The sequence below is a fragment of the Xyrauchen texanus genome, chromosome 40 (genome assembly GCF_025860055.1).
Source record: "Xyrauchen texanus isolate HMW12.3.18 chromosome 40, RBS_HiC_50CHRs, whole genome shotgun sequence".
In the NCBI taxonomy this organism is placed as follows: domain Eukaryota; kingdom Metazoa; phylum Chordata; class Actinopteri; order Cypriniformes; family Catostomidae; genus Xyrauchen; species Xyrauchen texanus.
This window is the reverse complement of record NC_068315.1, coordinates 662,853-677,852: the sequence shown is the minus strand read 5'-3', so window position 1 is coordinate 677,852 and position 15,000 is coordinate 662,853. Positions and strand designations below refer to the sequence as shown.

Genomic DNA, 15,000 nt, shown 5'->3' with positions numbered 1-15,000 from the left:
TGTCACATCGTCACGAGTGAAATGCACAGGAAAATATGGCGTGTGGTTTCTAAATGAAATGACGTAAAGATCTTTAAAATACGAGAGTAAGGTTTCCTTGCGTGGGTTACGAGAATCAGACTGCGACAAACAGACGGCGAGTTTCCCTTCGAGCAAAACGGAAAAATTAAACAATTGGCCCGACATCAAACACCACAGAAACAGATCACAAGCGTGTTTTAGGGCCTTCGTGAAGGTGATCAAAGGCAGAAAACTGCTTCCACGGAGACACCAGAGAATAATGTGAACGCTTTCATTTTGCTCCGCGCGCAGCGACAAGCGTGAATATAAACTCTGGAAAGTTCTCATCTCCATGAAGCGTCATCATGCAATCAATCACAGCCGTCCCGCTCGCTCGATGTACACAGCACTTCATACGCGGTGATTAACCGACCGCCGCCTCCATACAGCCTCGGTCTGCATCCCATTGACTGCGTTTTTAAGTGTAAATACTTTTAATATAAAGCAGCTTTCAGGCCGCGAGCGCAGATATAAAAAGACAATATACAGATGCGTCGGCAGCTGTAAGGTGGGCGGTTTGATGTATACAGGAACGATGGTTCGGATGGCAAACTCGCGCTCATTAAACGCATTAGCGCGATCATAAGGTGCATTAAAGCCGCCTGATTGCTGCACTGCAAGAGACTTTGTATGTTTTTCTTTTTCTGCCGTTTGAACCGGTCTGGACTCCATAATTACAGAACCAACCAGACACAAACATCGTAATGTTTCACCCTCAGCAGAGGCAGACAGGCATGCAGACAGGCATGCAGACAGGCATGCAGACAGGCATGCAGACAGGCATGCAGACAGACAGACAGACAGACAGACAGGCATGCAGGCATGCAGACAGGAATACTGGTAGGCAGACAGACAGGAATACTGGTAGGCAGACAGACCGACAGGAATACTGGTAGACAGTCAGGCCGACAGACAGGAATACTGGTAGACAGACAGACAGTAAGGCCGACAGACAGACAGACAGCAATACTGACAGACATTCAGACAGACAGGAATACTGGCAGACACAGGCAGTCAGACAGGCAGGCAGACGGACTGTTAGGCGGACAGACAGGAATACTGGTAGACAGACAGTCAGGCCGACAGGAATACTGGCAGACAGTCAGGCCGACAGACAGGAATACTGGTAGACAGAAAGTCAGGCCGACAGACAGGAATACTGGTAGACAGACAGACAGTCAGGAATACTGGTAGACTGTCAGGCCGACAGACAGGAATACTGGTAGACAGACAGACAGACAGGAATACTGGTAGACAGTCAGGCCGACAGACAGGAATACTGGTAGACAGACAGACAGTAAGGCCGACAGACAGACAGACAGCAATACTGACAGACATTCAGACAGACAGGAATACTGGCAGACAGACAGACAGTCAGGCCCGACAGACAGACAGGCCGACAGACAGACAGGAATACTGGTAGACAGAAAGTCAGGCCGACAGACAGGAATACTGGCAGACAGTCAGACATTCAGGAATACTGGTAGACAGACAGACAGTAAGGCTGACAGACAGACAGACAGCAATACTGACAGACATTCAGACAGACAGGAATACTGGCAGACAGACAGACAGACAGTCAGGCCGACAGACAGGCCGACAGACAGACAGGAATACTGGTAGACAGACAGACAGTCAGGCCGACAGACAGGAATACTGGCAGACAGACAGACAGGAATACTGGTAGACAGACAGTCAGGTAGACAGACAGGAATACTGGTAGACAGACAGACCTTCAGGCAGACAGACAGGAATACTGGTAGACAGACAGACCTTCAGGCAGACAGACAGGAATACTGGTAGACAGACAGACCTTCAGGCAGACAGACAGGAATACTGGTAGACAGACAGACCTTCAGGCAGACAGACAGGAATACTGGTAGACAGACAGTCAGGTAGACAGACAGGAATACTGGTAGACAGACAGACCTTCAGGCAGACAGACAGGAATACTGGTAGACAGACAGACCTTCAGGCAGACAGACAGGAATACTGGTAGACAGACAGACCTTCAGGCGACAGACAGGAATACTGGTAGACAGACAGACCTTCAGGCAGACAGACAGGAATACTGGTAGACAGACAGTCAGGTAGACAGACAGGAATACTGGTAGGCAGACAGACTGTCAGGCAAACAGACAGGAATACTGGCAGACAGTCAGACAGACAGGTGAAAAGAGAGATGGGCAGTAATGATGGTCAGTCAGAGCAGCAAATTTAAGTTCATACAGGAAGGAAAGAGAAGAATCACCGACCCTTCACTCACTTATACACAAACCTTGTCTTTGAACACTTCAGTGAGACGCAACCAGCCGTGACCGCTCGTGCTTTTACGGAGCCCCTTCCTTAGAGGACAGGGAGGGAAATGTATTTTCAAGTCCTTCAATACCTTAATCCGTCCGTTATGACATTGACCCACGCTGTTGCTCCAGGACCCACAGTTGAACTCAAGCAGGTTTGATTTGAAAGGGACACATTACAAAGAGAAGAATAGTCAAAGTGATTGTGAGGAAGTCAGTAAAGGGAAAATGACATTATTACCTCATATAATGAATGTCATGTCAGTGTTCCCAGTGTTCTTCTCCGATGTGCAAAATATACATATTAAACACAGTGTTTGTGTTCATCCATTATTTATGCCCAATCCCCGATGTGCTCCAAGTCCTTGTGGTGGCGTAGTGACTCGATCCGGGTGGCGGAGGACGAATCTCAGTTGCCTCCGCGTCTGAGACCGTCAATCCGCGCATCTCATCACGTGACTTGAGTGTGTTACCATGGAGACGTAGCGCGTGTGGAGGCTTCACGCTATTCTCCACGGCATCCACGCACAACTCGCCACACGAGGAGGTTACCCCATGTGACTACCCTCCCTAGCAACCGGACCAATTTGGTTACCCCATGTGACTCTACCCTCCCTAGTAACCGGACCAATTTGGTTACCCCATGTGACTCTACCCTCCCTAGTAACCGGACCAATTTGGTTACCCCATGTGACTACTCTCCCTAGCAACCGGACCAATTTGGTTACCCCATGTGACTCTACCCTCCCTAGCAACCAGACCAATTTGGTTGCTAAGGAGACCCGGCTAGAGTCACTCACCACACGCCCCACCGAGAGCGAGAACCACATTATAGCGACACGAGGAGGTTACCTCATGTGACTCTACCCTCCCTAGCAACCGGGCCAATTTGGTTGCTAAGGAGACCCAGCTGGAGTCACTCACCACACGCCCCACCGAGAGCGAGAACCACATTATAATGACCACGAGGAGGTTACCCCATGTGACTCTACCCTCCCTAGCAACCGGGCCAATTTGGTTGCTAAGGAGACCCGGCTGGAGTCACTCAGCACGACTCCAGGTGTGATAGTCAGCGTCAACACTCGCTGAGATACACACACCTGACACACTAATATTTTAGATCGATTTGGCAACAATGTTGCAAGGAAAAATATCACGATGCTTAAACACACAACTGGTTCTCAACTGGTTTGGCTTCGGGTCCCAGTTAGACATCAAGTGCCGACACACCATAGACAAAAACAACAACCTGTGTTTAATGTATAGATTCCATCTAATACTGATTATTCACATGTTTGCCATCGAGTCACTACTGAAATATCACGAAACAGTGTTGCAAAGGGAAAAATATCATTGCAAATACATTAACTCTGGTGACTGTAGCACATCAAAAACTCAATATGATTGCGAGGGAACAGACGTATTTAATCAAATAAATTCCCAAATAAACGGTATCTTTAAGGGCAGCTCATGTTAAAACAATAGCTGTGTTTTTGAGTTTAATAGATGTGACCGAGCGCTCGCCATCTGCCTTCAGACGATGTTGGCAGTTTATTGCCCGCATAGTTTTACAGCATTCAGGCGCATTCCTGCAGCGACGCCATTTCCACATTTGTTTATTATGAACGTGTTTTGGGATGGTGCATGCGACGTTCAGCAGACCTTCACGTTGACTCCAGATACTCCAAACATCCTGCTGTTGTGGAAAACTTGCGCTTTAATCTCTTGTATGGTGATTCAAAATGAGAGTAATTACTGATATTACATTCCTGCAGGATGTGAGTAAAACACGAACACACACAGTCACATGATGGCAAACCGGTCAAGCGCTTCAGACATACGGAGATCTTCACTGCTCTTACAGATGTTTACTATACATTATGATGATTTGGGAGTTTTCATTGCAAAAACAACAAAACAAAAAAAATACAAAAAAATGTTTTTTTTAATTGGCCCCATTGACTTCCATTGTAAGTGTCTCACTGGAACACAGATTTGTGCTTTAAAAAGAGGGCTGAGTCTATTTAAAAAATGGGTAATCAACATATGCTGTGGATTGAGCTCATCTTTAATTGAACCCAAAATATTCCTTTAAACATCACATAAAACATGTGAGCTGTGATTGGTCTCTTGACATGTCAGTCACATGGCCTCTTCCGGTGTAAGTGGGCGGTTCTTGGGCAGAATAAGGTGTTAAAGTAAAACAGACTTCATGCTGACAGTCAAAATCACCTCCGATCTGCACAATGTTCTTTGCCTTTCGCGCGCACGATTATTTGGGCTCGTTAGTCGTAATCAAAACCGTCGGTCCAATAAAAGCGGCGTAACAGCACCACCGTCTCACGGGCTTCCGTTCGTCTCAGCTAAAGAACAGAATATGTGTTTGAAGCCAATCACAGCTCACATGTTTTATGTGATGTTTAAAGGAATATTTTGGGTTCAATTAAAGATGAGCTCAATCCACAGCATATGTTGATTACCCATTTTTTAAATAGACTCCGCCCTCTTTTTAAAGCACAAATCTGTGTTCCAGTGAGACACTTACAATGGAAGTCAATGGGGCCAATTAAAAAAAATATATATATATATATATTTTTATTTATTTTTTTGCAGTGAAAACTCCCAAATCATCATTAAGTACCTTTTTGTAATTGTGTTAATGACATTGTACATGCAATTACATGTCAATATTTTTCTGCACAATAACAGAACATGCAAAAAAATGATTACACACACACACATACCGTATTTGTAGTTTTATTTTGCATCAGAGCAAGAAAACGTCTCAAGTTAAAATAGACGTGCAATAAATCTGTGAACTAAAAACACAAAATGAGGATTCAATCATTAATGACATAATCTGATCTATAACCATATACTAGCAAATACACTTTAGCATTTGTGTACACATTTAAATCCCGCAAGTGTTTTTAATAATGTTGCATGTGTGAAAATGGCCTGTTGCATATATGTGACCCTTTTATATCAGTTAAAAACAAACTAATAACTCTTCAGCATAAATTGCATTTTCAGATTTGTAGCCTGCTGGCAGGAATGCAGGCAGGCAGACAGTTAGGCAGGCAGGCAGACAGACAGTTAGGCAGGCAGACAGACAGTTAGGCAGGCAGGCAGACAGTTAGGCAGGCAGACAGACAGTTAGGCAGGCAGGCAGACAGTTAGGCAGACTTTTGGGAGTTTTCAGTTTCTGTGTGTAAACGTGGTGTTTTGTGTCATTCGTAGCTCTTAGCATGCTAGCTGTTATGTCTGTGGTCCATAGACTGTAAGAAAAGATGGCCGACGCCCCTTCGCTCTTTTCCATTGGTGAGAACTGAAGCCGCCAGTGTCCCGATATGGCGCTGACATCTTGGGACTTGAGTCTGCGCAGTTGCGATTTCGGGACCAGACCTGCGCAGTAGTGAGCAGGAAGTAAAGCCACGAAATCAAGGCCCCGCCCTCACTCTCGCTGAATCAATCGCAAGCACACGCCCCTGCACTTTTGACTTTTGACGGTGTGAAATAATTAATTATAGAAATGTAGATATTAAATTTAAAGCTCCAATCTCCTCAGTCCTCCGAAGATCCCGAAAAAAAGTCAGTTGGTGCTTCAGTGACTACTTCGCTCAGAGAACCTGTCAATCACAGCTGTCAATCATGATGTCACAGCAGCGTTTTTATAGCATCAAATAATTAAAAACAAACTTATTTTGAAAACAAACACTTGAAATGACATCAACGTGATAGAAACGACAGTAAATGACAGAAACTATCTTTGGAAAAAAGATATGTGAAGTGTAATTTAATTGTTTAGTTGGTCTCACGTCCCGTTGAATAACATGGGGAGGCGGGGCTTATGACCTATACTAGGACCAGCCACCGGGGGGCGATCGAGACGTTTTGGCTTCACTTTTGAGGGCTTGTGCGGCACACTTGCTGCGGTCCCGTGGAAGTTTAGACTTGGATTTTGATAGTGATGCAACATGTGGAGACGAGATGGAGACACTTACACCGTTACTATGGCGATGATCATGGCTGGACTGGGAAGAGAAATTGTCCCGGTTACATAGCAACAAGCCCAAATCTTGAGGAGGGGGGGTGTATGTGAGCAGTCCTGTTCTGCATATCGTGGCGCCGTTTTGTTACATTTAGTTTAATATCGCTGAAAGCTAGTAAATGTATCTCCACATTGTTTTGATCTTTTTATTGGACAAACGAGACAAAACGACGCGTGTTTTCCCTCTATAGATCTCAGTGTCGCCGTCACGCTATAAACATGACTGATATAAACCCGTACACACAGACCGATCATGATCTCACTTGCATTATTCATTTAAGCAATATTGTGATTTTAAAGCACGTTTCATGTGTCCGTTTCCTAAAGCGTGCATCTTTATTATGTCACAATCCTTCAGAGCTGCACAGTTCATCAAAACATCACTACATGCCATATTGGATTTATTAAACCGTAAAAAGCTGCAATTTAATTAAACTAATACAATAATGACATGCTGTTCTGTCAAATCGTTTATTTGTTTAGTGCTTTTTACAAGCTGCTTTACAGGAAATGATGCATTAACAAAAATAGACGCTATTAAAGTCGTCACTGTGCGGTTATAATGACTATGAGATTAAAGCATGCATTAAATGTGCATGATGAGTGTTTGAATTAACATTCTTCTCTTGGTTTACTGGATGAAAGACACTGAACAGCACGACTTGACTTCTGATTTCAGAGAGCTCAACAAGATGAACTGGACAAAATCGAGAAACATGTCAAATCCTCCAAAGATAAAGAAGGAACGAAACCTCTGGACAAACCTGAACAGTGAGGATTACAAACACACACGCACTCGCTTTGAAATGCAGCATGAGAGACGAGTTCATGCTTCATCTGGTACTCTGAGTCATATCTGTGTCATATCCTGTGTAAACCAGGCAGTCGTTTCTTCTGTCCTTAAGAATAGTTCACCCAAACGCCATCATTTATTCACCGCTATGCCATGTTTGAGATGGCATGAGGATGAACTGTCCCTGTAATGAATGATAGCCCGAATGATTGACAGGTTGGCACATTGCTCGCAGATAGAGGACGGTGTTGGCATCAGGGTGGGGTTAGCATCAGGACCGTGTTAGCATCAGGGCGGGGTTAGCATCAGGCCCGTGTCAGGGCGGGGTTAGCGTCAGGGCCGGGTTAGCGTCAGGGCCGGGTTAGCATCAGGCCCGTGTTAGCATCAGGGCGGGGTTAGCATCAGGCCCGTGTCAGGGCGGGGTTAGCATCAGGGCCGGGTTAGCATCAGGGCCGGGTTAGCGTCAGGCCCGGGTTAGCATCATTCCCTGTAATGAATGATAGCCCGAATGATTGACAGGTTGGCACATTGCTCGCAGATAGAGGACGGTGTTGGCATCAGGCCGGGGTTAGCATCAGGGCCGTGTTAGCATCAGGACCGTGTCAGGGCGGGGTTAGCGTCAGGACGGGGTTAGTGTCAGGGCCGGGTTAGCGTCAGGCCCGGGTTAGCATCAGGCCCATGTTAGCATCAGGGCCGTGTTAGCGTCAGGACCGGGTTAGCATCAGGCCCGTGTTAGCGTCAGGGCCGGGTTAGCGTCAGGCCCATGTTAGCATCAGGCCGGGGTTAGCATCAGGGCCGTGTTAGCGTCAGGGCCGGGTTAGCGTCAGGCCCGGGTTAGCATCAGGCCCATGTTAGCATCAGGCCGGGGTTAGCATCAGGGCCGTGTTAGCGTCAGGACCGGGTTAGCATCAGGCCCGTGTTAGCATCAGGCCGGGGTTAGCATCAGGCCGGGGTTAGCATCAGGGCCGTGTTAGCATCAGGACCGTGTTAGCATCATTTTGAGTTTTAACATTGTGTGTTTTTCTACAATCACAGATTTCTGCACCAGCTCTCAAAGATCCCCGATTTCTCCAGTCGAGTCTTCTGCATTCTCTTTCAGTCGACGTTCTCAGAGTGTATTTCATCTGTTCAGCGCAAACTTCACATTCTGCAGAGAGTCTGCAAGGTGCTGCACACAAACATTTCTGAAATTTCACACACACACGTCTGCGCTCTAATACACACATGAATATGAACACTCTGGCGCGACTGCCCTCTCGAACACTCTGGCGCGACTGCCCTCTCGAACACTCTGGCGCGACTGCCCTCTCGAACACTCTGGCGCGACTGCCCTCTCGAACACTCTGGCGCGACTGCCCTCTCGGACACTCTGGCGCGACTGCCCTCTCGAACACTCTGGCGCGACTGCCCTCTCGAACACTCTGGCGCGACTGCCCTCTCGGACACTCTGGCGCGACTGCCCTCTCGAACACTCTGGCACTCTCAAACGCTCTGGCGCACATCTGCCCGCAAACACACACAGGCACGTATGCACTCCAACACGCTGGCGCGACTGCCCTCTCGGACACTCTGGCGCGTCTGCCCTCTCGAACACTCTGGCGGGACTGCCCTCTCGAACACACTGGCGCGACTGCCCTCTCGAACACTCTGGCGCGACTGCCCTCTCGAACACTATGGCGCACATCTGCCAGCAAACACACACACACACACAGGCGCGTCTGCCCTCTCGAACACTCTGGCGCGACTGCCCTCTCGGACACTCTGGCGCGACTGCCCTCTCGGACACTCTGGCGCGACTGCCCTCTCGGACACTCTGGCGCGACTGCCCTCTCGGACACTCTGGCGCGACTGCCCTCTCGGACTCTCTGGGGCGACTACCCTCTCGAACACTGGCGCGACTGCCCTCTCGAACACTCTGGCGCACATCTGCCCGCAAACACACACAGGCACGTATGCACTCCAACACTCTGGCGCGACTGCCCTCTCGAACACTCTGGCGCACATCTGCCCGCAAACACACACAGGCACGTATGCACTCCAACACTCTGGCGCGACTGCCCTCTCGAACACGCTGGCGCGACTGCCCTCTCGAACACGCTGGCGCGTCTGGCCTCTCGAACACGCTGGCGCGACTGCCCTCTCGAACACGCTGGCGCGTCTGGCCTCTCGAACACGCTGGCGCGACTGGCCTCTCGAACACGCTGGCGCGTCTGGCCTCTCCAACACGCTGGCGCGTCTGCCCTCTCGAACACTCTGGCGCGTCTGCCCTCTCGAACACTCTGGCGCGTCTGCCCTCTCGAACACACTGGCGCGACTGCCCTCTCGAACACTCTGGCGCGTCTGCCCTCTCGAACACACTGGCGCGACTGCCCTCTCGAACACACTGGCGCGTCTGCCCTCTCGAACACACTGGCGCGACTGCCCTCTCGAACACACTGGCGCACATCAGCCTGCAAGCACACACACACACGCACAGGCACGTCTGCGCTCAAACACATTCGAACGTTAAAGTTGGTCCTGATGTTTTTCTGAATTCTCTCTAGAATCTTCAGAGTGGTTCCAGCGTCTTGAAGATTCTCGGTTTAGTTTTGGCTTTTGGGAATTTCATGAATGGAGGGAATCGCAGCCGAGGTCAAGCAGACGGATTCTCACTCGATATTCTGCCCAAACTGAAGGACGTGAAGAGCAGCGTAAGAGACACACACATCGCGTTATGTGGATGAACACACACACACACACACACATATCACCGTTATATGGATGAACACACACACACACACACACACACACACACACACATCACCGTTATATGGATGAACACACACACACGGTTATCGGAGCTGTTAATCCGTGTTCTCTGTCTCCAGGACAACAGTAAGAGTCTGCTGTCATACATCGTGTCGTATTACCTGAGACACTTTGACGAGGTGAGATTCATGAATTGTGACTTGTGAACATGTTTTGTGTTCCACAGAAGTTCAGTAAGTTTATTACACACTAATTGTCAGTCTAACCTTCCTGTAACGTTCCTGTAACGTTGAGAACACGCGTGTGTTTCAGGACGCCGGCAGAGAAACGTGTGTGTTTCCTCTCCCAGAACCTCACGATCTGTTCCAGGCGTCTCAGATGAAGTTTGAGGACTTCACTAAAGATCTGCTGAAGCTCCGGAAAGATCTGCGAGGTAAACCGATCACATGACCTTTATAAATGAGCTGACCCTCAGTTTAAATAAAACAAGCCGTGTTTGCCTATAGAGATGACGTAAATCATTAGGTTTATTGCATTAATAATTATTATACATTATTTTTTAAATGCAAATAAATGAATAAATATATATAATAAATACTAAATAATTAATATAAAATAATATAAATAAAATTTAAAATAATCAAAAAATAACTTGTGTATATATATATATATATATACACACATACATCTGGGTTGGCGACCTTTTGGACGTGGAGTGCTATTTTTTATTTTCCTGGTTATATAAATTATTGTCATTTGCATTAATTATAAAAAATTTTTTTATTATAAATATATAAATAATTGTCATTTGTATTAAATGCATTTATTGTTTTAAATTATTTTATATATATATATATATTTGTTATTTGCATTAATTATTAATTGCATTAATATTTTTAAATTATAAAAATGTATATAATTGTTATTTGCATTAATTATTAATTGTTTTAAATTATAAATATATATATATATATATATATATATAAAATTGTTATTTGCATTCATTATTAAATGCATTAATGTTTTTACATTTTATATATGTAATTTGCATTAATTGTTTTAAATTATAAATATATAATTAATTGTAATTTGCATTAAATGCATTCATTGTTTTAAATGAGATATACATGTCTTTGGAGAACATGTTTACCTCGGACAGATTCACTAAATCAGTTGTAAAATGGATCTATGGACTAATAATACACTTAAGTTCAATGATATAGAAAAATTCAATATATTGAGTATAAATGTATTCTAAAGCCACTTTTTGAATGTCAAAATTGCATTTATTATATATTATAATTATAATTATTTGGATTATTTGGTGGCTTCAGCTCACATTGATGTGCAAGTTATTGTGATTTAGTTCAATGATGTCATTCATTGTATTAATAGTTTTGGCAACACTTAAATATAATTTTGTTTTGCCTAAATATTGCATTGTCTTATTTATCAGCTATTTTAAATGTTTGTCTCCCTGTAATCACACTAATGCACGCTCAGAGAGAGAGTTTGACCTCCGGAAGAGAGTCGTGTTTTATTTCTGAACCCGCTGGTCGTGACGATCTCTTGACTTCATAATGGTCTTCTGCTCAGACGGCTTCCTGTGACGTAATTGCACTAATTGCGGCGTGCTTTAGCTGAGAATGAAAGATTATTTCCGCTCACTTCTGCACCCTTTAATCTGAGGTTAACCGGTTCACACTTTCAATTCTTCTAATCCTGAATCGTGCACAACATTGTGGCCGTCTTGCCTTCGGATCACCTCTGACTTTAGGGGGGGGCGTCTAACTGGTGCACGTTCCTTTACGTCCGTGTTGCATGAATGTTTGATGCCACCGGGCATCGTTTGCATGCTCCATTTTGCTGTGAGGTCACACGTGCATTGAAGCGGTTTTTACTTTGCCCACATAAGAGAGTAAGATTGGAGTTTAGTAGTTCTAGGACTGTCCCGCCTCATCGCCGCCGCGTTCAGCTTTCGTAATGTTCACATTTCTGTGCGTTTAATGATCTTTAACGTCCTGTTTACGGCGAATGGTGTTGTCGTATGGATGGGCTGTTCCGCTTCTCTCAGACTGATCTCAGGACTGTCCTGATTGCATTTGCAGATGTGTTCGGCATCAGGGTTAGTCATCAAACACAAGCATCTCAAACGGCCCTCTGACCCCTCAGGTCAAAAGGTCAAGAGTCATCCCATGTGGTTTTGAGATGTGGAAACACATGAACATTGTGCTGCTCCAGAATTCCCCAAAATGAATCCGATGTGATTAAAATACAGGATAAATGAGTCTCGTGTTTGTCCTCTAACAGCGTCCGCCAGTGATACTCAAGTGAATCCTTTAACGCTTGTGTCAATCACAGCTTGATTGGAAATGACGGCTATTAAAGTGATATTTTTCTTTGTTTTGTCTCATATTTCACACTTTTGTCCACTTGGTTATCAAGTACACTAGCTGTTGAACACACTTTATTATTGATCATTCTTTCTCTAAATGATCACAGTTTAAAACATGCAATAATTAGTATTTTTAGCATGTATTTTCATAGTTTAATATTGAAACGCTAAAACAGTCAAATCTAGACATAAAGACAATTAAAAGCACCTAAAATAAATGAAGACCTGTATTCAATGGGACCTTCATTAACACATTTAAACTTACAGACAGAAGTGATGAGACAGCCGAAATAGACAGAAGAACAGGGAGCCCTGCCACAGATGTCATGACCCCCACTGTGACCCCCACTGTGACCCCCACTGTGACCCCCACTGTGACCCCCACTGTGATCCCCACTGAACATCGAGTCAGTTTGAGATTATATAAAGAGACAGAAGTGATGAGACAGCCGAAATAGACAGAAGAATTGTGGTGAATTCTCCAAGACGCTTGGAACATCCAATCTGCAACAACAAAGAGAAACTGTGTCCAGGTGTATCTAGAAGAATTGGGGCTGTTTTAAAGGCAAAGGGGGTCACACCGAATATTAATTTTGTGTTTTAGGTTCACTGGACTTTGTATGAAAAACTATTTAAAATGAGACATCGTCACTATCAGGGATGTAGTGGAGGCTAAACGCACGTAAACGCCGTTTACGCACCTCCCAAAATTCGGAAATAGCATTTATCCACCTCTAAATAGATAGTTCCTAAGCCATTTTAAATTAAGCTTATGTCGTTTTAGTTTCATATTGTTCATTAGTTTCATAGGTTGTTAAACCTAAGACGAAGTCTTTCATAATGCGCTCCATGCGCGTGCATCGATATTGACTACTACCAGCTATATACAGCGTGCTGACCTCAACAATCCAGCTGTATTCTAACAATAACTTAGCTCTCCTTATTAGCTAGGCTCCTTGCATGCTGGCTAATAAGTAATAACTGACAGTGCTGTGTTGGACAGATTTATGCAGCGGTGTTCCATGACGGAGAGCGCGAGAGAGAGAGGGACGAGCGAGAGGTACGGGTGAGAGAGAGAGAGAGAGAGAGAGAGAGAGAGAGGGACGAGCGAGAGGTACGGGTGAGAGAGAGAGAGAGAGGGACGAGCGAGAGGTACGGGTGAGAGAGAGAGAGAGGGACGAGCGAGAGGTACGGGTGTGAGAGAGAGAGAGAGAGAGAGAGGGACGAGCGGGAGGTACGGGTGAGAGAGAGAGGGACGAGCGGGAGGTACGGGTGAGAGAGAGAGAGAGAGAGAGGGGACGAGCGGGAGGTACGGGTGAGAGAGAGAGAGGGACGAGCGGGAGGTACGGGTGAGAGAGAGAGAGAGAGGGACGAGCGAGAGGTACGGGTGAGAGAGAGAGAGAGAGAGAGAGGGACGAGAGAGAGAGAGAGAGAGGGACGAGCGAGAGGTACGGGTGAGAGAGAGAGAGAGGGACGAGCGAGAGGTACGGGAGAGAGAGAGAGAGGGGGATGAGCGAGAGGTACGGGTGAGAGAGAGAGAGGGACGAGTGAGAGGTACGGGTGAGAGAGAGAGGGACGAGCGAGAGGTACGGGTGAGAGAGAGAGAGAGAGGGACGGGCGAGAGGGACGGGCGAGAGAGAGAGGGCGCGAGAGGGACGGACGAGAGGGAGAGAGGTAGCGAGGTAGCGAGAGAGAGGTAGCCTAGTGCTGCGCGAATGCGCTACGGCTCTCTGCAATCAAATACGATTTTAAATAGGCTTAGTAAAAAATAAATCGAAAATCAATGTGTGGCGGTCAGCGTTGATATTGTGGCGGGCCGCCACAAATAAATGAACGTATGGGAAACCCTGGCTGCATTACTGTCAGTGTTGACCAATCAGCAGGAAGCAGCAGACTGCATCAAGATTCATCCGTCACTCACGAGCCCAAACGTCTCATGTAGAACCACTGTATATTATTTTATGTTCAAAATGGAACTTATATTGTCTTTCTTCTGTTAATTACAGAAACTGAGTTTTCTTAAAATTAAAATATGTGGCACCAGATTCATTCTTCTGTCGTTAATCTGCACTATTTTACTATCTAAACTATTTTGATAATAGTCGGATTGAGTCATTTTTTAAGACAAAAGTAAAAACTTCTTTGATTCCAGCTTGTTAAATGTGAATATGTTCTAGTGTCTTCTCTCCTCTGTGACAGTAAACTGAATGTCTTTGAGTTGTGGACAAAACGAGACATTTGAGGACGTCATCCTCCTGGGCTTTTGGGAAACACTGATCCACATTGTTCTGACATATTATAGACCAAACAACTAACTGATTAATCGAGAAAATATTCAACAGATTAATCGACTATGAAAATAATCCCAAATCCCTAATCATTATGTACAAGTGCATTGCATTGGAAGCCCTGGATATAAGCCTCCCTCTCTATCTCTCTTAAATATTTTTGTTCTCTCTGTTTTGTCATTTAGTAAACTTTATAGATTTCAACCATATTATTCCTTCTTGGGTCTCTTTAACAAGAACTTAGATTAATGTATGAATTGAATAGTGATTGTGTGACCTATGATGAGGGAACAACCAGTGATACCCTTGGTAGTACCATCAAATGATAGCCTATAGCGATGTCATCAGGATACACATACACCGGT

General features: G+C 45.4%; 1 protein-coding gene across 1 annotated transcript in view; it reads left to right on the top strand.

Annotated features, from left to right (window-relative positions):
- LOC127633610 (formin-2-like) overlaps positions 1–15,000 on the top strand; it is a 73,114-nt gene that overhangs the window by 33,753 nt on the left and 24,361 nt on the right. The window contains 5 exon segments of the mRNA XM_052112832.1: positions 7,091–7,182; positions 8,240–8,369; positions 9,748–9,894; positions 10,072–10,131; positions 10,265–10,385. Coding sequence (XP_051968792.1) covers positions 7,091–7,182; positions 8,240–8,369; positions 9,748–9,894; positions 10,072–10,131; positions 10,265–10,385 — 550 coding nt within the window.